The sequence below is a fragment of the Osmerus eperlanus genome, chromosome 10 (genome assembly GCF_963692335.1).
Source record: "Osmerus eperlanus chromosome 10, fOsmEpe2.1, whole genome shotgun sequence".
Lineage (NCBI taxonomy): Eukaryota > Metazoa > Chordata > Actinopteri > Osmeriformes > Osmeridae > Osmerus > Osmerus eperlanus.
The window spans coordinates 6,128,851-6,150,259 of record NC_085027.1 but is presented as its reverse complement, the minus strand read 5'-3'; the positions used below and the strand labels follow the sequence as shown (position 1 = coordinate 6,150,259).

At 45.2% G+C, this 21,409-nt stretch overlaps 1 protein-coding gene across 6 annotated transcripts in view; it reads left to right on the top strand.

Annotated features, from left to right (window-relative positions):
• Positions 1-256: 256 nt before the first annotated feature.
• adcy7 (adenylate cyclase 7) overlaps positions 257-21,409 on the top strand; it is a 36,876-nt gene continuing 15,723 nt past the window's right edge. For 4 of the 6 annotated variants that reach the window (XM_062471430.1, XM_062471429.1, XM_062471428.1 and 1 more), the window contains exons 1-3: positions 257-395; positions 18,540-19,240; positions 21,163-21,360. In XM_062471430.1, the coding sequence (XP_062327414.1) occupies positions 19,076-19,240; positions 21,163-21,360 (363 nt within the window). In that variant the 5' untranslated portion in view covers positions 257-395; positions 18,540-19,075. Of the gene's footprint in view, positions 396-6,664; positions 6,772-14,771; positions 14,833-18,539; positions 19,241-21,162; positions 21,361-21,409 lie in introns of those variants that run through there. The other 2 variants (XM_062471425.1, XM_062471427.1) reach the window with 2 other exon arrangements.

The following is a 21,409-nucleotide window of genomic DNA, read 5'->3' as shown; positions in this document are numbered from 1 at the left end:
GTAAATTATCTGTGCGCACATGTGGACGCTTGTGTGTGCGTTTCGTTCTCCAGCCTTTTAGGCTACTGTATTTCCCCTAAGATTCGGTTAACAACCCGGTTTGCTTACATTACAGATGTAAAAAAAGCATGAACGTTTTGGGAGTCTGAATAAGGCACCGTTATAATATTTTATCGTGGTTCACTTTGCAATGGTAAGTGAGTTCAATGAAGATTACGCGATTAACATCTTTTCCGCATTCAAAAGCAAGTTCAAGGGGCGCGCACCGGAGAGCGCACGCGAACATTCATGCTTGCGGCGAAATTAAACCAGAGCGTGAAGTGTCCGTCAAACTCCACCTTGAAAATAAAGCGCAATTCTTTAACGCGTGTGAGTCGACAGAGTAACATCCACAGGTGAGATAAATTATGAGAAGCTTAAGCAATCGAAATTGTTTATGAAGTTGTGGTGAGTGATACTTTGGCTATGATGGTTTCGAAAAGCCTATCTAAAATGTTATAAATTCTGTCATTTGTTGGCTATGATGGTCTATTTTATGATTGTCGTCTATTATCGCTACATAGTTGCTGCTACTGTCTCAAGTGTCGGTTTTTTGGTTCACCTTAAGTTTACGTTGAGTATTGCTTTGATAAATTGCACCGACTTTTTAGTAGTTCACTGTGAAAACCTGACAAAAAAGCGTTACTTGTAGTATGGGCTACTGTGGCGTTGTTACAAAAAGTACAAAGCCAGTACATGGTAAACGAAGTCCGTTGATTTGAAATATTGATCGAAGATGGCATCTTTTGTAGGCTATCCTACAAAATACCTTGTTTTATGTTTTGACTGAGAAGATTTTTGTTGAAACAGTCCAAGCTACAACCTTAGGTGCAGGAAATGTACGTTTTAACAAATATGCAGTAGGATATACTCTTTCAAGAATGTGACCCAAGAAGATTTATCCCTTTTAGATTTACGCTCAGTATTTTACAGATCACCAGGTTTTCCATGTTTCTGTAGTGCCCTGACCAGATCAACTGGATTAATACATATGCTTTCCCCCAGGATAAACAAGGGGCTTTATTGCAATCCCATTGCATATTTAATCAAATAATGTTGTACTGTTGTCTCTACATTATACTGGCAAATATAACTGACGAATGTTCCTTGAAAACGGAGGCATAGTGTATTGACTACCGTAGTTTGATTTGAAAGTTTTTGGAAGAAAAAAATCGTGGGGATTATCAACTGAGATTACAAGATACTTCCACATAAATAATCAGCAAGGTGTGTGTGTTTGTTAGTTTAATTGACCCTAGATTGAATGAAAAGTACTGACATGGAAAGCACAGGCCTGGAATCTGGATGTGGGGGACTTTAAACACAGCAAAGGTGTATGTCTCAGGTCATTTGCAAACCTAATACCTAATATGGCTACTATTAACAGCAGGATTGGATGGTCTTCTCTAATTTGTCATGAACTAATGTCTCAATGTTAAACAGATTGTTGCCATTTTGTTTCAGCTATTCATAAATCATGTGCCCACATTTATATTGTTGGTTGCAACTTTCTGCATATAATGTACAGGAGTAGGCATACAGATAGAAAGTGTGTGTGTGTGTGTGTGTGTGTTAATCATTTGGGTGACTACGTCACTAATCCCTATTCTTTCCACTCTGGAGAAATGTAATCCTGGGGTCTAATCACCTCCCAAACACACTTGTAAAATCAAGGGACTTTAAAATCTTATGGAAATCATAACCAGTGAAACTGGCAGCAATCACAGGAAGTGAAGATGTCACATGTTGTGTACATTCTCTTGGGACCTTGGGGTGTCACAATTAGTTAGAGCTGCCTGTTCTGGTGCTTTTGTTCCAAACTGTTCCAGGACTTCTGTAGAAAGACATAAGTGTAACAGTGAAGTTACAGCTGAGTCTGGAGGAGCCAGTGTGAATTCCATGCAGGTAGTCGTATGAGATGAGGACAGTCCTGTTCAGTTCTGTTTCCTCTTATCACTGCGCAGGGAGGATATGCTCAGGCTGACTTATCACTCGGGAGAAAGACTTCCTTCCTTCGTTCTTTTCTCCCTCCCTCTCTCCTGGGTGAACTTCCGTATCAGTCTCACTTTCAGGAGCACCTCTCTCTCTCTCACACACACACACAGACATAAAATATGCAAGAAGTCCACCCTTCCATCCTCTCACCAGTTATGACGTCAGCAGACTTTAATTGAAGATGTCATATTTTTATATTGTCTCTCTCGCTCCCCATCCCTCCTTTTCCTGTCTCTCTCCCCCATGTCAGGGTTGACATGGGGAAGCCTCGGTGTGGACAGTGTGCTAATCCCTGGGAAAAACACTGAGCAGTAATCTGACTCATTAACTATGACTGCATGGACTGCTGCCAAGACCCTCTCTAATCCTGCTTTTGCTCAATCCCACCCAGCATGTTAAGATGCAGACATCATTCTGATCCCTGTGCTATTCCTGCATTCTACTCATGCAGTTGAAACTAAATATAAAACCGGACAAAGTGACTTTACAGCCATTTAAAACCTGTGACTTGTTTCATGTTTGATGTAAAGTGCTTGGCTGACACATTTATAGAGATGGCTGAATTTAAAAAAATTCGTAAACAAAAGAATACCAATGGTTTTTGTGAGGATGAAACCAGCAGATCTTGGAATAAACACATTTGAGCTCAAAGCCTGACTTGCAAGGTAGGGGTATTGCAATGTGAGAGGTGCCAGCTGGAAGTACATGCTCTCATAGCTTTGAACAGAATACATTCAAGACCAATATGTCTGATCTATTTGGAAAGTTAAACTTGGCAGGTATTTATCTCCATACCTAATGAGGTCAGCACATTGATAAAAGATAACCTTTTGGGTAACGTCCTCCATTGTCAGTCCCAGGATATCCCCATTATTGTTCCCTGTAAGCCAAGGAATTCTCCCACTCCAAAACAAAAAAGGCAGAGAATATCATTTGGAGGAAGCGTCCTCAGAAGGCAATGAAGGATCAAAGGATCATGTTGTACCGGTACCTCAACCCAAGCAGTTCCATCAGGTCAGTCTCTCCCAGTGTGCCCTCCCCCTGTTCTGTCCTCTCTCTTCACTCAGTGGCTTATTCCAACCCAGCTGTGTTATTAAGTGCTGGGTCTGTGTGGGTCTATTCTGAATCAGAATCAGAATCAGAATGGGATTTATTCGCCATGAAAGTTTGCACAGACAAGGAATTTGCTTTGGCAGGAAGGTGCATACAATAAACATATACCTAAAATTTAAATATGTGGACTATCTATACTAAGTTTACATAAACTAGCAGTACTAAGTGGGATTAGAATAGAATTAAATATACAATAAAATAAAATATAAGTTGCCGTAAATTACAATATACAGTTAGGTCCATAAATATTTGGACATTGACACAATTTTCATCATTTTGGCTCTGTATACCACCACAATGGATTTGAAATGAAACAATCAAGATGTGCTTTAAGTGCAGACTTTCAGCTTTAATGTCAGGGTATTTACATCCAAATCAGGTGAACGGTGTAGGAATTACAACACATTTTATATGTGGCCCCCCCCTTTTTAAGGGACCAAAAATAATTGGACAAACTAACATAATCATAAATCTAATTGTCACTTTTAATACTTGGTTGCAAATCATTTGCAGTCAATGACAGCCTGAAGTCTGGAACCCATAGACATCACCAGACGCTGGGTTTCGTCCCTGGTGATGCTCTGCCAGGCCTCTACTGCAACTGTCTTCAGTTCCTGCTTGTTCTTGGGGCATTTTCCCTTCAGTTTTGTCTTTAGCAAGTGAAATGCATGCTCAATTTGATTTAGGTCAGGTGATTGACTTGGCCATTGCAGAACATTCCACTTCTTTGCCTTAAAAAACTCTTTGGTTGCTTTCGCAGTATGCTTCGGGTCATTGTCCATCTGCACTGTGAAGCGCAGTCCTATGAGTTCTGAAGCATTTGGCTGAATCTGAGCAGATAATATTGCCCGAAACACTTCAGAATTCATCCTACTGCTTTTGTCAGCAGTCACATCATCGATAAATACAAGGGAACCAGTTCCATTGGCAGCCATACATGCCCACGCCATAACACTACCTCCACCATGCTTCACTGATGAGGTGGTATGCTTTGGATCATGAGCAGTTCCTTCCCTTCTCCATACTCTTCTCTTCCCATCATTCTGGTACAAGTTGATCTTGGTCTCATCTGTCCATAGGATGTTGTTCCAGAACTGTACAGGCTCTTTTAGATGTTTTTTGGCAAACTCTAATCTGGTCTTCCTGTTTTTGAGACTCACCAATGATTTACATCTTGTGGTGAACCCTCTGTATTTACTCTGGTGAAGTCTTCTCTTAATTGTTGACTTTGACACAGATACGCCTACCTCCTGGAGAGTGTTCTTGATCTGGCCAACTGTTGTGAAGGGGTTTTTCTTCACCAGGGAAAGAATTCTTCTGTCATCCACCACAGTTGTTTTCCGTGGTCTTCCGGGTCTTTTGGTGTTGCTGAGCTCACCAGTGCGTTCTTTCTTTTTAAGAATGTACCAAACAGTTGATTTGGCCACACCTAATGTTTTTGCTATCTCTCTGATAGGTTTGTTTTGATTTTACAGTCTAACGATGGCTTGCTTCACTGATGGTGACAGCTCTTTGGACTTCATATTGAGAGTTGACAGCAACAGATTCCAAACACAAATACCATACTTGAAATGAACTCTAGACCTTTTATCTGCTCCTTGTCAATGAAATAACAAACTCCCATGAAGGAATAACATACACCTGGCCATGGAACAGCTGAGCAGCCAATTGTCCAATTACTTTTGGTCCCTTAAAAAGAGGGGGGCCACACATCAAATGTGTTGTAATTCCTACACTGTTCACCTGATTTGGATGTAAATACCCTGAAATTAAAGCTGAAAGTCTGCACTTAAAGCACATCTTGATTGTTTCATTTCAAATCCATTGTGGTGGTATACAGAGCCAAAATGATGAAAATTGTGTCAATGTCCAAATATTTATGGACCTAACTATAAAAATACAAATATTACAAAAAATACAAATGTATTTTGGGCATGTGGACCATGTTTCATAAGGTGTAGCTGGGCCGCTCTATTCAATATCAGCGTACTTAAAGCTTATCTTAGTAATTTAGTATTGATATTAAACAATTTAAAGTTGATACTATTCCACAGCTTGAGGTGATGCACTACACAGTAAGCTGGAGTGAGACTGACCTCTCTCTTCCTTGGAACTTCACTCGGTCCTATAAGTCCAGTCGTCAACATGGCTTATCTTGCTGTTAGCTGAGCAAAGCGTCTCGCCACCACATCCAAATCAAACGACCAATTCCTGACATTCAACAGGGAGACATGTTTCTCTCACAGTTTGGCAACAACGGACAGTTCTGAGGAAGGGGGCGAGGTGGACTGTGTGGGGGAGCTTGTGCTCAGGTGCTTTTGTGAAGGTGGTGGTGGTGGTGATGATGATGATGATGATGATGATGATGATGATGATTAGGATTGGGATAGTGATGATCGGCATCATTCACCACCCTTCCTGAATCCCGTATGGACGTGTGAGTCTCTCATGCTCTGGCTCACGCTGAATCAAATCACACTCAAACAACTCCTCCGTCTAAGCAATAAGAAAGCAAGCTAACGCCTGCTAATTTGGTATGGGATCAGTTTAACAGAACAAGATGGTTGATGGCTTGTCCATCCGTGTCTGACATATTATTGGCTATGAGATCCCTTCCGAGCAAATCCTCAAAAGCACAGCTTTTGCGTGCAATGTACACTTTACTACAAGAACACCTAATAATTTATTTGAAAAAAAAATCACACATATTGGGAACTGAATAAAGGGTGTAGACGTCCATTTATTGGACAGGATTGTAGATCCGAGTTTTTACAGCAAACCGCATGGCTATAGGGGGGAGGCCCTTTAATGGTGAGCCTGACCAATGCCTATGGCTTTGAGCACCGCCTACCTCTTCTCAAGAGCTGGAAGGAAGGCTGTCTCTCCATAAGCCTACTTTAGGATCCAGAGGACCTCAAATCCATAATTTTTTTGCGGTTCGAAGTGGGCTGTGGCTTCAGTGGCGCTGGGCTTAGGGTACTCTAGCCCATCATCGGAGAAAGGGCTCTTCACTATATTGTCTGCTTAATTGTTCCATTAACAGGGTGGCTTCTCCTCTCATGCTCTTTGTGAAACCGCTCGTTAGCGATGGTGGCTGGAGCAGGAACAGACATTCCAAAATCAAGACTCGTTTAGACATAAAACACAACACACAGAGATGCTGACACTGTTGACGGTGGTGATGACGTTGACCGAAGGATGTAGTACTAGTAACAGATCTAGACCATCCCAGATGACCATGCATTCCATGGTCAAGTGTATGCTTGTGTCAGTGAGAATTATGTGATAAGTGTACCTGTGAGTCCATGTGATTGTAGCTAACGGTATGTATGCGGGCGCTTCGGCTGGGCGCTCATCTGTGGGTGTTTCTATCTCTCTTCCATGGCGTTTTTAGCCTTTGTGCTTGTGGCTCAAGGGTGTTATGTAATGCCTATGACGGCGCCCCATCCGGAGAAGTGCCATTGAGGACGGCGAGTTGCAGAGCTCACCTATTTTAGCTGTGTGTCTTCCTTTCTCGCATAGATCAACACCACTGGGAAGACTGAAGGAAGCCGTACTTTGGAGTTGAACCTGTAACTAAGTACTTGGGGCAACCCCACATGGTTTGGAAGGGTGTGGTCTTTGGTGAGTTCTGTTTTCTGAAATTAGACTGGTCTGACATGGGCTCACAAGACAATAATTACTGCAAAACAACCAAGCATATGATTGCATTACGGTATGTAATACTGTGTGTTTAGGGTTTTAGGCAGGTAGCCCATTGTAGCCTAGGTGGCATGTTCTGGCTTGTCATAGTAGTGTGTGTGTCATGCTGGTGAATGTTCTTTCTAACAGGTTTATTTGCATGCTACGCCAGGCTGGTTGAACAGACATTATTGTTTTGAGTTTTATTACGAGTGAATGGTTTACTGTGAGAGGAGAGGCTGTGGGTGAGGTAGAGCTGTGAGGACTCTCTCTAAAGTGGATGCATGATCGATGATGCATTATGATGATGGTGAATTTGGCTGATGTTTGTGGGTAACTTGATAACTTGGATGGGGCTTCCTCCCCACACACAGGTGTCTTTGTTAGGCTGTCATGTGTAGTAGTGACCTCCCGTGTGGAAGCTACTAGAGCATTGGCTTTCAGGTGAGGTCAGACCAGATATTGATTTTTACTTAGAATCTTCTGGATTCTACCTAATTTGCATATGCGTATATATATCATATGCAGGGTAATACGTGATCCTAAAAATAAAACATTAATTAAGAGGTATTCGGTCGAGGTGTATAATATTAAATACAAAATTATTAAATATTAAATACATTCTTTAGAGTCTGGGATGGGCTAACATTATGTGGGGGGTTGCAGGTTTTGGTATAGCTATCTCAATCTGAAAGCCCCTCGGTTACCAGTTAATCAATCTGAAAACTTGATGTACTGTCTGCTTTGTTCTGGGATAATGGTAAATTTATAAAGTGCGTCCAAATCCGATAACTGAAACTGTTGCAGCTGCTGGAGCTTCTCTTTATGAATCTTCCCTGCAAGAGTGTTGTCAGGGAAATGAGTCATGGTTGCCAAGGAAATGAGACGATGTGGTTGACGACTTCTACATGTCACAGTTTAAGGTTGGCCTTGAGGCAAGAATGGCTCAGGTAGAGCAACATTATGCTTGCTTGTAGCAGACGAGTGTTTGAGACATTTCTATGTGAAAGAGAGACGGAGAGAGCATATGTAAAGAACAATTGCCAGTCATTTCCTGCTCTGACACTCCAGACATTTAAACATTGTAAGAAGTACTCACGAGTCATCCACATTGGGGTGTAGTGAGAGAGATGGAGAGAGAACTGTTTTCTGTCCTGAGAGATGACCTTGATAATTCATGTCTTCCTCACCAGAATCTTTCCATGACATCTGCAGCAATGGCTTAGTTCCCAACAAGTGTTTACTTATGAGAAGCAACACCATGAGTACAGAGGAGCGTGATTGTCTTCTAGCAAAACGTCATGGTCTATGATGGTGTAGACAATGAAAATCATTAGGATAATAAATTGAACTGAGATTAATTGTTTTGGCAGGACTGCTTTGAAAGATGTGACACAGCCAGTGCAAATGCATAGCATGTGGAGCTGAAGGACACCTCATAAAGCACAACAGTTGAATGTTTTTTGTGAGTCCTTTTCAAACCCACACCCTGTTTTTCATACATGTGGAGTGAGTGAGTGAGTGAGTGTGTGAGTATATGTATGTAGTTATCTAACACCAGGTGGTAAGTGGAAATTTGGAAGGTTCTGAACAATGAGCCCTGTGAAATCTAGCGAAAGTAGGGAAATTCCTGTGGCTTCTGGGCAGATGGCTACATTAGCTACCTCTGAGGGCTATGCTTTGAAGCCATTTCAAATTGCTCTTTAAAGTTGAAAAGAGCATGTAGATAGGTTTCATGGGTCCCTAAAGTTGTAAACGACTCTGAATCAAGACAATGGCACTCAAGTGAGTGATGGACGTACCTGAAGGGGTATTTAGTGCTGAAGCCCTTAAATAGTGTCTTCACACTGACTTTGGGAGAGCAGTGGTGAATAAACCATGACTCAGGAGTGAGTGTCGGGATTGATGGTCATCTCCTTCCAAAAGTGATTCACCCAGGGAGGAGCAGACACATTCAGAAAACTCCCTCGATCCTCCTCACCATCTATCCCTACCACAGAAACCACACAGAAAGGGTGCTCGTCCTTCCAGACATTCCTGGCCTGTGTGGGTTGCTAGACAATAACCTTTTTCGGACACATTCCAGCTCCTGAAGGTGAATACAGGGGTAGCTTTTAAATTGGGCCTGTAACCCTAGCCGTGCACATATGGGCTCGGCCGGCTGTAAACAAAGGGTGCATTGAGACTGAGGAGGTGTTGTACGCCATCAGAGACAGCAAGGCAGATGTAAAGGCAGCACATGAGGAGGGGGTGGTACAATTCTAGAGGCAGGGTACCATGTCATACAGGATGTTTTGGTTTCAGTATCTATGAGCCTGACATCTTACTCTGGCTACAGACAGGGTACACACACACACACACACACACACACACAGTCAAACCCAGAGTTGGACACAGCACCATAATCAACATTAATGACAAGACAGCAGCTGAGGGAAAGGGATGCCATTAGCCAAATCCTCTGGCTCTATCCACTCCAGTTCTCCTGTGAGGGGACGTTTTGCGGTAATGAGATCTCCCCTGAGCTCCCCCTTGCCTATCATGCGTAACTCCCTCTGTCTGGATGTCTTTTTAGTGCAGCACAGCTGTAATCGAGACCTTGACTGTGCGTGTCGTGCTACACTTAGGGTACCGCTCATTTGGACTTTCTGCGTATGTTTTTTTTTTTTAAAAGCTGTTATGGCCAACAGAAGCTAACACAGTTTAGCCCTTATGTGCGAGATTTGACTTAATTTCCCATCAGTCCCACCATATCGGATAGAATATTTTTTCCCCCCAGTTGCTGAAAGGGCCAGCTGTTGATGCAACTTCATCAAGGAAAGAGCACTGCTTGAGTGGTGATTTGTGTCCTCCCAGGCTGTCCAGTGTCCACCCATGCTCCACTCCACAGCTATGCTCTTCGGCCCTGTCAGGGTGTGTGTGAGGGTGTGGGTAGACATTCTGGTCCTCAGTGGTTGGGCCTGGGGCCAGGCAGCTGTTGCTTTTTAAGTGCACTGGCTTGCCTGGCAGACACACACACACACACACACACACACACACACACACACATGCTCGTCACCAAGAAGTTGAAGTGAAGTACCACATGTATACACACTGGTGCCTATTCCAAAACTAAATTCTGATGTATACGGTACACATTTCTTTTTAATCACACAAACCACATGGTTTTTCCTGTTTCTTTTGTATTTTGCTCAGGCAAAGCGTACAAGGCTGCTCTTCAGGGTTGTGATTTCCTGTTCTTTTTCTTCATAGTAATAGGCTGCTTCTGCTTTTCCTCTCCTTCTTTGACCGCTGGAAGTGGTCGCATCAGACAGGAAGGCAATTCCAAGGTGCAGAAGATCAATTTAAAGGCCTTTCCAGGTTGACCTTACTGTTAAACTCCTTTCTTCACCATGGCGCATGTGTCACCCTAGAGGTTAACAACATTCACACTCGGATCAACTCACTGAAAGAGATTAGTTCTGCTTCTAACACGGTAAGTGGTCGTGCCCCTGATCGCTAACATGCTGCAGTTAACTGACAGGATGACACACCGTGCTCTTTTGAAGTCCTCAAAGTAAAACATTGACATTTTCGAATCTTTACGTTTTAGAACTGACACATTCTTGAAGCGTTCTAAAAATGCCTTCAACTCTCTTGGCTAATGAATGCCAAGTGGTAAGTAAGGAGAGTGGATGTAGTGTCAGTGACTGTATACAGCTTTGTTGTGTGTCTGTCAGGGGTGTCGCCAGGACCACGTTGGGTCATGAGAGCCACTGTTCAGATGAGGTGGCCACAGAGCATGAGGCCAGATGTGGGAAACAGAGAGTCTGATTCTGTATCAGAACGCCCCGGGACTGTTATCATCAGCAGCATCAGCACTAGGGTTATCACCATCGGCCCCTGCAGGAGGACTTACACATGCAATACTTCACTCTTCAACAAAGGTTTTCGTTACAGTGCTAATCCCCCCTCCCTACGCTTGGAGACCACCTGAGGAGAGGGTAGGGGGCCGCTGGCCATGAGAATATGAAGGTAAATGGTTCCAGATCATATGATATACACTAGCAAGGATTAAAAAATACGGTTGGGGTGGGGGCGTGGGGGAGGAAGAATCAGAGTCTGCGCACGGACTCACCCAGGGAATTTTAATCCCCTGTCCCTAAAAGCTTCATTCTACTGTTACACTAATGCACTGCTGCGTTTGAACATTGGATTGGTCCGTCTGAACATTGCGGTTTGAGCCTGAATGGATTCTTTGAGACAATATGATAGTTGTGTGTGTGTTCTTGTCTGGTACCTACTGCATGATCATAAGCATTTTTATTTATCATGCCCTTATGAATTGACTGTGCTAATGTAAGTGCTACCAATGTATCCTCATTCCTTTATTTGCTGGTGATTAGGCACAGGGAATGTGCGTTACCCATTAGTGCGTAATTCTTTTGTTGTTGTTTGTCACGCTATCTGTGTAAAAGTGGCTTTCCTCAATTTGTTATTAATTCAAAACAAAACCTCCCCCTGCTCCACAAACACTGGGACAGAGGTTACCTCCAAGCTGTTTCCATATTAGAGCCTTTGTAAGGCTGAGTGTCATCCTGCCCCCACCTCTCATATGCTCAAATCTGGAGTTGCTGGACAGGGTCTCTACTTGATGGCTCTCACCCTATTGTGTAACTTACTGTGCATTGCTAGTCATATGTTGATAAGTAACGGTCAATATTTGGTCTGATTGGTTGTCCTTGTGTATAAAGGGAATGGTGAAGCATTGTTCTGTGGATTTCTCATCTCCTGAGACCTTCTCCTCAGCTCTGGCTTGTCCTTGTACTCATTCTCTTTGCTCACATCTTGCTGTCTCTGATTTACAATAATCATGGTAGCGTAGGTAAGAGTTAACCTTCATTTTCTAACACGCTGTCATTCATTTGCAATGTTATTAAATGTATATTTCATTTAACCTTTGACCATTCTTGCTCTGATTTAACCCATAGAGTCAAATAACTAATTCCATTGGAATTATTTGGTTCATGCTAATACACTGTTCAGTTTCCCATCTTCCTTTAAACCATAGGGGAATATGTTTTGGTTGTTTGGCCAATATTTAACCCCCTACACCTTTGTTGTACTGTATGTTCATCTATTATGGTCTCTTAAGAGAGAAGACTGATAGCAGTAGATGAAGGGTGGTGAGGGTCCACGGAGGTCCACGAAGAGGACTGGCGTAGAGACGGAGAGACTGAGACTCTTTCTTACACACACACACACACACACACTCACACTCACACTCACACTCACATGCAGAAGGAGAGACAGAGAGACACACATACACAACGACAGACAAATGTACACACACACACATATTATACGCACTCACATGCAGATGGAGAGACAGAGAGACACACATACACAACGACAGACAAATGTGTACACACACACACACAGTCTCACTGACTCAGTCACACACACACCACACACACACACGGGTGGAGACAGCATGGTTCGAGGGGAGTAACCAAGTGGCTGCAGGTCAGCACATTACAGCGCTGCAGGGATTTCCCTCCAGTCTCCTCCACCTCCATTGTCCGTGCTTCCGAAAGAAAACGGGGCATGTGTTTAATGAGGAAAATCATGGAATATGTTTCCTCCAAACCTCTGGTGATGCCCTACAGGGAATACGGTGGGGAATATGCCTGCTTTAGTTCTTTAGCTTCAAAGTAACATCCCAGTATGGAAAGTACCAGCTGCACACTTGATGAGTGGGTGGATATGATCTATTGATAGATAGACAGGACAATATAGGTCTGTTAGGCCATATAAGTAAATCAGGGTACTGTATCCACTCTTTAGACACACAGTTTGGTGTTTGGACGTGAGGCTTGTAACTGCTCCGCTCATTACCAGGTGGAGAGTGCGCCAGTGTAACAGCTCGGTGCACCAAGCATGCACCAGATGGCCTTGTCAACACCCTCAACTTTATGGCACTGTGGAAAATGACTGTTGTTGGGTACATCTGAGTATCCTGTCCTCCCGGGGCCCGAACAACACATTTTCAAGAATGGCGTCCCGTTGTTAACTGGCGGAGCACTCCACTGCTGTGATATGCTGTGGGCCTCTGTGTCGAGGTTTCACTTTGACGGCTACGAAACGGGTTCGTCGGTTAGCATGGGGAGGAAGGCATCTTGGTTTTGTGTGGTGGCTGGTGGGTCTTGGTGGAGGAGGGGGGTGTGTCAGAGACTGTTTAGGAGCCACTTCCCAGGGCTAAGCTTCTGAGAGCGCCCAGGCTGGGGCTGGCAGTGGGCCCTGACCAGGGCTCTCCCAGAAGCCAGCTGACTGAGGGGTTATGAAACCAGAAATGGGGATGTGGTTGGCTGCACTGACTGGAAAACAATGCTCTCTTCTTCTTCCTTTCTGTGTATTCTTTCCTCTTGGGTTTTCTTTGTCAGGCTCTGGTTTTCTCAGACTCTTATGGTGCTTTGAACTATAGGGAAGGTGTGTTTGTTGACTACAATATTGTCAAACACAGCTCTGCTGTGTGTGTACGCAGTGGCTCTCATCACAATCCTACCACTATCTCAAGAACAGGAAATGACCCTGTCTGATGGAAGTGATAAAATGTCGGTATTGGTTTTCCCCTGTAAGATTGCGTTAGCATCCATGCATGACATCCTTTGTATCTCTAACCAATAACATTGATGTCCTCCAGGAAGGTAAGTGTGTGTGTGTGTGTGTGTGTGCGCGCGCACGCGTGCTGACTTGCTATTGCAACAAAATGGATAGCCTCCACTTGTGACAGCGCATTTGTGGAAGTGAATGTGAAACACTTGAAGGACAAGGGGCAGCTTCCGAACACGCGGCGCTCTCACCAGCGCCTCCTGTGTTTATCCTAAATAAGAAGTGGTATGAGGTGAAAGCAGCCCTGAGACAGCATCCTGTTAACATGATTAGCACTCAGCAGCTCCCCTCGCTGCACGGCGCTAATTCAATATCACTGGATGATCCTGAGGGGTGGGTTGGGGTGCCTAATCTAATCCTACATGTGCATTGCTGTACATATGCCAGCTGTGCAGCCAGTTGGCTGATTTGTGAGGCCGGGGTGAGGTGGACTCTGGTGTCCCTGCATGGTCTTAGTGTGTGTGTGTGTGTGTGTGTGTGTGTGTGTGTGTGTGGGTGTTCCATCCACTGTCTGGGTTGTGTTGGCCCCTGGGGCTTGATCAGACATCATCATTGGATTACACGGATAACATCCTTAAAGAGTACCTCGTAAATGAACGGAACAGTCTCATTATGAAACTTGGCAACGTTTTTGTTTGGAGAGAGCGAAACATTTTCTTTGAGTTCGTTCAACACAGCCGTAGTGGACAGAAGAGGAAGACAAAGGGATTGGGGGTTTTACAGGTGTTTACACATCATTCAGATCAGAGCCCAATACTACAAAGCCGGATTTAGGGTTAGTGAGGTAACTTCCGGTTTAACTGTTGATTTTCAGTGTCACCACGGTGGTTCACTTCTTACCAGGATAGATCACCATGGTCATCGTCTTGAAAAATGGCATCATCATTTGTCGAAGATCCCGTGGATCTAATTGGATGGAAAACACCATTGTATTTAGTCAGATCTACTAGAGCAGTGGTTCTCAACCCTGGTCTTCAGGGACCCCTGTCTTATTACATGTTTTCCCTGTTCCAACATCTAAAACATGCAGGACAAGGGGTACCTGAGGACCAGGGTTGAGAACCACTGTACTAGAGTGATATTGAGAAGGCCATTAACTTACTCATTCAGTCTGCAATTTTTTTCCCAACGTGTTGCTTTTCGCTTGAATTATGCTCTTAAACTCTTCGTATAAAAAATAAAAAAATTCAATTAAAGCAAATTATGTTTGCTCTTGTGTGAAGTACGGCACTCAGGCTTGTCCATGTTTGTAATTGGTCATATTTTGCAAACACGCAGAGTTGGTCATCATTAGTCTGTTAAATCCCTGGTTCAGTGTTAACTTCAGTCCAGCGAGGATTTGCTGCAGTGCAAGTACATTACATTACCTGAAAGAGCCGTGTGATGCAAGGTTTGGATCTATGTCCTGTTGTGGCATGTGGACACGGTAGTCAGAGATGACCATTGTATTGGACCTCCATCCATTTTGTCCAGAGCACATTTTCCACAACAGCGAAAAGTTCTCTGCTCTCATATAAAAGGGAGCTTTACAGTGTGCTTATCCTCAACAGATGGGCAAGGCTTTTCAGTATTGTGTGAATCCTCAGGTACCTCTGTCAGGGTAGAGAATATTATGAAAGCATTCTCTGGCTTATGAAACACACTACCAATGGTTAGGAGATAGCCTTATGTTGACCTACTCAAGAGAGCATTTGCACTCTCTTATTTAATCAGTATTTTCCATATATTGTTTGCTGAGTAAAGAGTAGCCTAGTCTTTTGTTATTAATACAAACAGTTCTGTATGACTGCTGGGGTTTTGGATTTCTGATGATGCCAAGTAGCTGTGCACAAACCAGCTGGCTGATCTATGGGAGCCAGGATTGGAGGTTAGAATGTTCAACCCTGACCTGACCTGGCTTCCTAAAAACGGACAGAGCCGTGAATGGGGCTTATCATAAAGGATGACCGTTGTCCTTCTCTCATTGTCCAACCATGTGGAGAGTAACCCAAAAGGAACCCGTGAAAGCAGGACACTAGAAAGGATTTATACAGACCTGCTTGTTTGCTCGCAATAAAAAGCCCACAAAGCCTGTGTTGGTTTGTTCACGGCCTTGCCAGATTGCCATTGGGCATTTTATTCGTAGTAACTAAGGCAGTAGATAATAGTGGGTCATAGGTTATCAGCTCACACTACTGTATTGCTTCATATGTGAAGGGATTGGTTTAGCTGGAGGATGACTCGCACTTGTCATCTTTCTCGTGAAAAAAGTGAAAAGTTCAAGCCCTCATGTAGCCCAGGCCATATTCACCTCAAAAGTGTCAACACCTACTCTTCGGTTTGCTAGTAAAATCACTGTTGACATTCAGATAAAAAAACAAACAAAGCAACATCCAGTCTCTTTAAGCTCCAGTCCCCCCCCCCCCCCCCCCCCCCGGGCCTCAGTGTGGCCAGGCAGCTTGAGACGGCGTATTAAGGCCTGCGTGTTTCTGTCCGCGGCTGACGTCAGCAGGGTTTTGTGCTGGCGCTGTTCTAAGAGAGTCAATAACGACAGTTTTGGGAATCCGCTCTGAGATTCTCCACCCCCACCTCCTCCCTTCAATCGCCTGGCTTTCAAAGAGGGGAAAAAGGCCTCCCAGACAATACAGTGCAGTTACTGCTATTCATGCTGCGGTGGAGAGACTCCAGTCTATTGAAGCGGACGCTTCTGTCCGCTCTATCGGCCTCGCTTTGGCGTCGGGGACTCAGATCCGCTGGCTCCTTGCTCGCCATGGCAACTTTAGAAATGCAGTATAAAGCACTGTCGGGCCAGGGACTGTAATATCAGGCCGTTGTCTCGCGAACGAGCGCCTAGGCGAGTGTCTGGAAACGAAACGTACTGGAAGCTCGGCAGTCTTGTGCCATCTCTCTGGCCTCAGTGTGTTCTTGGCCTCCAGCTGCCCTGACCTCTTCACCACTGCGTATTGTACGGTGCGCCATTGTTTCAAAACAACAACAACAATGCCCTGTAAGTGTCATTCAGTACATGGGCTGAACAAACTGGGAGGGTGACAAGGAGCACCACCTATAACCCCCTTTAAACGCAGAATGTAGGGTGCCGACGAGTAGGGGAACATGGTGTACTGAGGCAAGGGGGCTGGGTGAGACAGGGTAGTAACCCAGCGTTACAAGACATGCTGGAGCACTGCACATGTACACATCGGAGAGCCACAAGGAGGCTGTCCTAGTCAGACGCAGTGAAAGGGAAAATGTAAACCTGGCTGTAAATGGGACCGGACCACAGTTACCCCCCCCCCCCCCCCCCCCATCCCCTCCGCTGTGACTAAGCTGCTTGCTCCTGTGCCGGGCTGGAAGATCCTGCCTGGCTTCCTGACTGGTTGGCTGGTTCCCCATTCACACATCCCACAGGTGTCCCTCCTCCTCCTCCACCACCCCCTCCTCCCTCTCTCTCTGTCTCCTGTTTTTGGTCCAGCACCTCTGCAAATTCACGGCTCTTTTATGGCATTCAGCATCTGGTGATGGTTACCACATGAAAAGACAAACCAGGAACAAAGGCGTGTGCACTGCTGCAGTCAGATGACAAAAATTAGGTTTCTATTGATTAACATGCCAGGTTTGTTCACATTATCCCTCTATTCGGACCCCGTTCCAGACAGCAAGAAGTCACATTGGCCTCCTGGTACTTTTATCTAAGTTTTATCTAGCTATGATTCTTTGTTCTATGTTTTCTTTATCATTAGGTGAGACAAAGACCAGCCGTTGCCCACCGCCCCCCCCCCCCCCCCACACTCTCCCTCCCTCTCCCCCTCCCCTCCCGTATTAAACTGACAGATAAGGGCGTTGTGTGTTTCCAAAAGAGCCAGGCCAGCTCCTTCTTCCAGCATCTGATGTGTAAATACAACATGGCCCCTGTGATTCACTGGGCAAACTTCCTGTTTGCCAACCAGCAGATGGAGAGGGGAACAGTACAGCTAATCTGGACATTTTAGAGGCCTTCTTATTGGGAGAGGAGGCTAGGCGCACAGAGCACAGCCAACACAATACAGCCACATAACACAGCCCATCAGTCATGTTAACTTGGTAGACTGCTGTTGTCTCACAGGTAATACAATATTGACTCATAAGGCCCTCATTGATGTTTTCCAACAGTCGTTTATTGTGACAGGACGTGTGCATGACTCAGTTTCAATATAGTCCATTGTGCTTTTTCTGTTCATCTTTTACTACTCTGTCATGGACATCATTAGAAAAGATATTGCTCTTAGCATGCACTAATCCCACTCCACAATGCTCATGTGATCTGTCTGATGAGAAAATTAAGCCGTCAGTGTGATTTTCAACCGAGCAGGAGTTCATCCCTCGATGGCGTATATACTCCAGCAAATCAGCCCCATGGAAATGTTATTCATTAGAGGAGCTTGTCGTCATCGTGGCAGCTCTCCATGGACGCCCGGGCCAAACAGGGGCTGGGGCTGGGATGAACACAGACAGGGCTTTATTCATCTTGGGAAGAACTCTGGATGCTACTTATTGGCTTCCTCAATGTGTACATATATATTTACAGACCCTGCCCTGGCTTTATAAGCGCTGTCTTTGTAATTGGGGGATGTCTAACTACTCTATCCAGTTGTAGACAGTTTAGTAATTTCCTGTAAAATGGATTCAGCTGTAATTGTTTCAATTTATCTTTGATGTTTCAGTAGAAAAGAAAGATTTTAAAGTAATGTTGGTTAATAAGAGATCATATTAGTTTCAAAGGAAAGCTTATGTGCTTATTTTTGCCTGTTTTTGATTGTATGTGTGTATCTGCGTGTGTTTGTTCATATGTGTGACAGAGTGACTTTTAGGGTGGAAAGCAACAAGATTTTACTGAATTTTCTGACCCTGTAATAGCGCAAGAGAAAGTGCTCAAAGCAAAGTCATTAACTCTTTATAGGCCACAGTGTATATTTACTGCACTCACCATTAATTCAGTACATCTCTCTCTCTCTCTCTCTCTCTCTCTCTCTCTCTCTCTCTCTCTCTCTCTCTCTCTCTCTCTCTCTCTCTCTCTCTCTCTCTCTCTCTCTCCCCCCCCCCAGGTCAGTGACTGTACCATCACCAGTGGGTGGAGTTGCCGCGGGCCTCTCTGTCTGTTCAGTGCCTCTGGGACATCCTGAATCCTGTTGGACCCCTTGACGACCCGTCTATCTTCCCTCCTCCTCCCTCTGTCTCCCCTCCCCTCTCCTCCCAGCCTCTGGTTCATTATTCAACCTCTCTAAGGAGAGGAGCCCAGTAACCAGCGAGGAAGAACTGTGTCTTTTTGCCAAATACAAAAGGAGATAAGAGAGAGAGTAAAGAAGGGTGAAAAAAAGGAGAGAAAGAGAGCGAAAGGACAAAGAACGGTGAGAGAAAATGGACCAAGACATGTGAGATGCCCTGGATGGAAAAAAACACCAACTGCACTCCTGCGGCATGACTTGAAACAGCCTGTAAAACTGGAACAGCCAGCAACTCTGGACCAGACTGGGCACACACACTCTCTGAGTCACACACTCACTACACACACTTGAAGTGAGTTGGGTTGGTTTGGTTTAACATCTACTTTGCTATGCCAGTCTGAGGAGGAGTGTTCGCCATGCCAGCCAAGGGGAAGTACCTGTTGAACGACCAGGAGCTGAAACATGAGGCTCTGTACCGCAAGTTCTCCTGTATCAGCCAGTACCAGCCGCTGGTGCTGCTGCTGGGCCTGTCCATGCTCTGCTGTGTAGTCCTCCTCATCCTCTTCTTCGCCCTGCAGCTGGTGAGCAGACACACACACACACACACACACACACACACACACAGAGGCCTGTTAATTATAGGCCAACATGTAATCAGATAAAGCTGTGGATATCCTTCACCCCGGGGATCTGCTGTCTCCAGTGGAGTCAATGAAGGGACAGCTAATGCAGGGAGATAGGGACATTAATGCATTAAAGACACCATTGTTAGGTGTACTTTACCTCATATGAAGGCAGCCGTCATATGAAGGGAACATTTGTCCAAAGGGGGGGTTGGTGTGTGTGTTATTTTTTGTCACTTATTTGCCAGCCAGGTAATGTAACTCTCATAAAACAAAGTGTTTGAGGAATGAAATGGAGGTTGTTATTCCAGGTAGAAATGTACAGGGCTGATCCCCTGCCTCCGCCAGTCCTCCGCACTGTTGCGTGACTGATGGTGTAGTCTTCAGGGCCTTTTTTTTGTAGTTCTGCTAGGGAAGGGGGTAGGTTAGGTTCACCAGGTTGGCAGGAGCAAAGCAGCTTTTCTCAGCCTAGATGTCTGTGGTGGTGCCCAAGTCAGCCTGTAGGCTGTTCGTCAGCGGGACTCAGTACTGCTCTCCCTGTGAGAGACGGGACCTACTTTCTAGTTTTTACGCTGTTTGGACACACACGTGCACACACACATGAACACACACACACTGATATATGGGAAGGCTTCCATCCACCGGTATTAAAGTCAAATGTTCCCTTCTCACACACAGTGTCTGAGAAGGCTGGTTGTTGCTAGGGCTGGAGAGAGATTTGGATGGAATGTTTTCGCAGTGGGGGGGGTTAGGGGGTCTTTGTTAAGTACAAGTCCCTGTGTGAGCCGAGGGTGGTGTCATAAAGTCTGTGAACTTGTATAACTCTCCTCTCCATGGCTGGTACCTGTGTGAGGGCATGGTCCAGCGCTGAGAGAGAGAGCGCTAACATTCACTTCTAAGTGGCACTTCAGCAGACGGATGGAGGCAGACAGAACAGAGAGAAATGCTCGGAGAGCCCTGTTGTTTGGAGTCAAATGAAAGTGTTTTAAATTCTGACTGAGTAGAGGGAGACGAAGGGATAGAGGAATGGAAGAGAATGCTTTCAGATCGTGGGTTTTGCACATAGCTTTGGGCTCATAGCTTTGCTTGGGAACATTCTGTGTGTGTGTAGGTTTAGCTCCTATAGGTTTAGCCCTCACTGTAGGATATTACAGTTTCCAACAGGGTTCACTATATAAACATATAGAATAATTACACTGTTCTGTCCATACACAAGGCTTGGTAAGGACATAGCCCACTGGCTGTTATTAGTGGGCTGGGCTGCGGGCTAGCTCTGTGCTCTTTGCTACCATGGCAACTAACATGCTCAATATACAATGCAGCGATGGCCTTCTTAGAGTAGGGACCTTTACATACTCGATATTTACCTCTCTCTCTGTCCCTCTACACCTCTCTCCCTCTCTCCAATCTCGTTTTCTTTCTCTCACTCGACGCACACACAAGACGCACACACAAAGGCCCCCCCCCCCCCCAAATCTATAACTCGGCCACCCAGCCACCTAACTCAATCAGGAAGATGCTGCCTCCAGCAGCAGGACGTGACGCAAAGCCAGATGTGGAATGAGCCTGAAATAAGCATGAATAGAGTCTGACACTGCTGGAGATACCGGATCCCTTTCATACACAAACACACAGCGAAGAGACTGACACTCAGAGGGTCTGCTAAGAACCAGCCCAGACTCGGTCTCTCTGCAGACACTGAGCCTGTCGGTCTCTCGTCAGTCTCCTGTATTGATCTGAGTGTTGCGTCTGTCTCCTGTGTGCCATACACACACACACACACACACACACACAGTCGCAGGTGTCAATAAGGTTTGCATCCTCCTTTTGCGAGGATGATCGTTTTTGTTCATCTTGCATGTGTCCCTTTGCTTTTGCAGAGTGCGGAGGAGCACTTTGCGTTCGTGAGCGTGGTGAGCTGCAGCCTGTGCGTGTTCCTGGCCGTCTTCGTGCTGGTGTGCACCGAGACGCTGACTCAGCGATGGAGACGCCTGCTGGGCATGGTGGTCTGGGTCACGCACCTCACCATGGGCTTCACCTTCATCTTCAGCGGACCCCTCATCCTGCCCTGGGACCAGGTACCATCCTCCTCCATCCTGATGGGAAGTGTGTTTGTCTGTGGTGGTC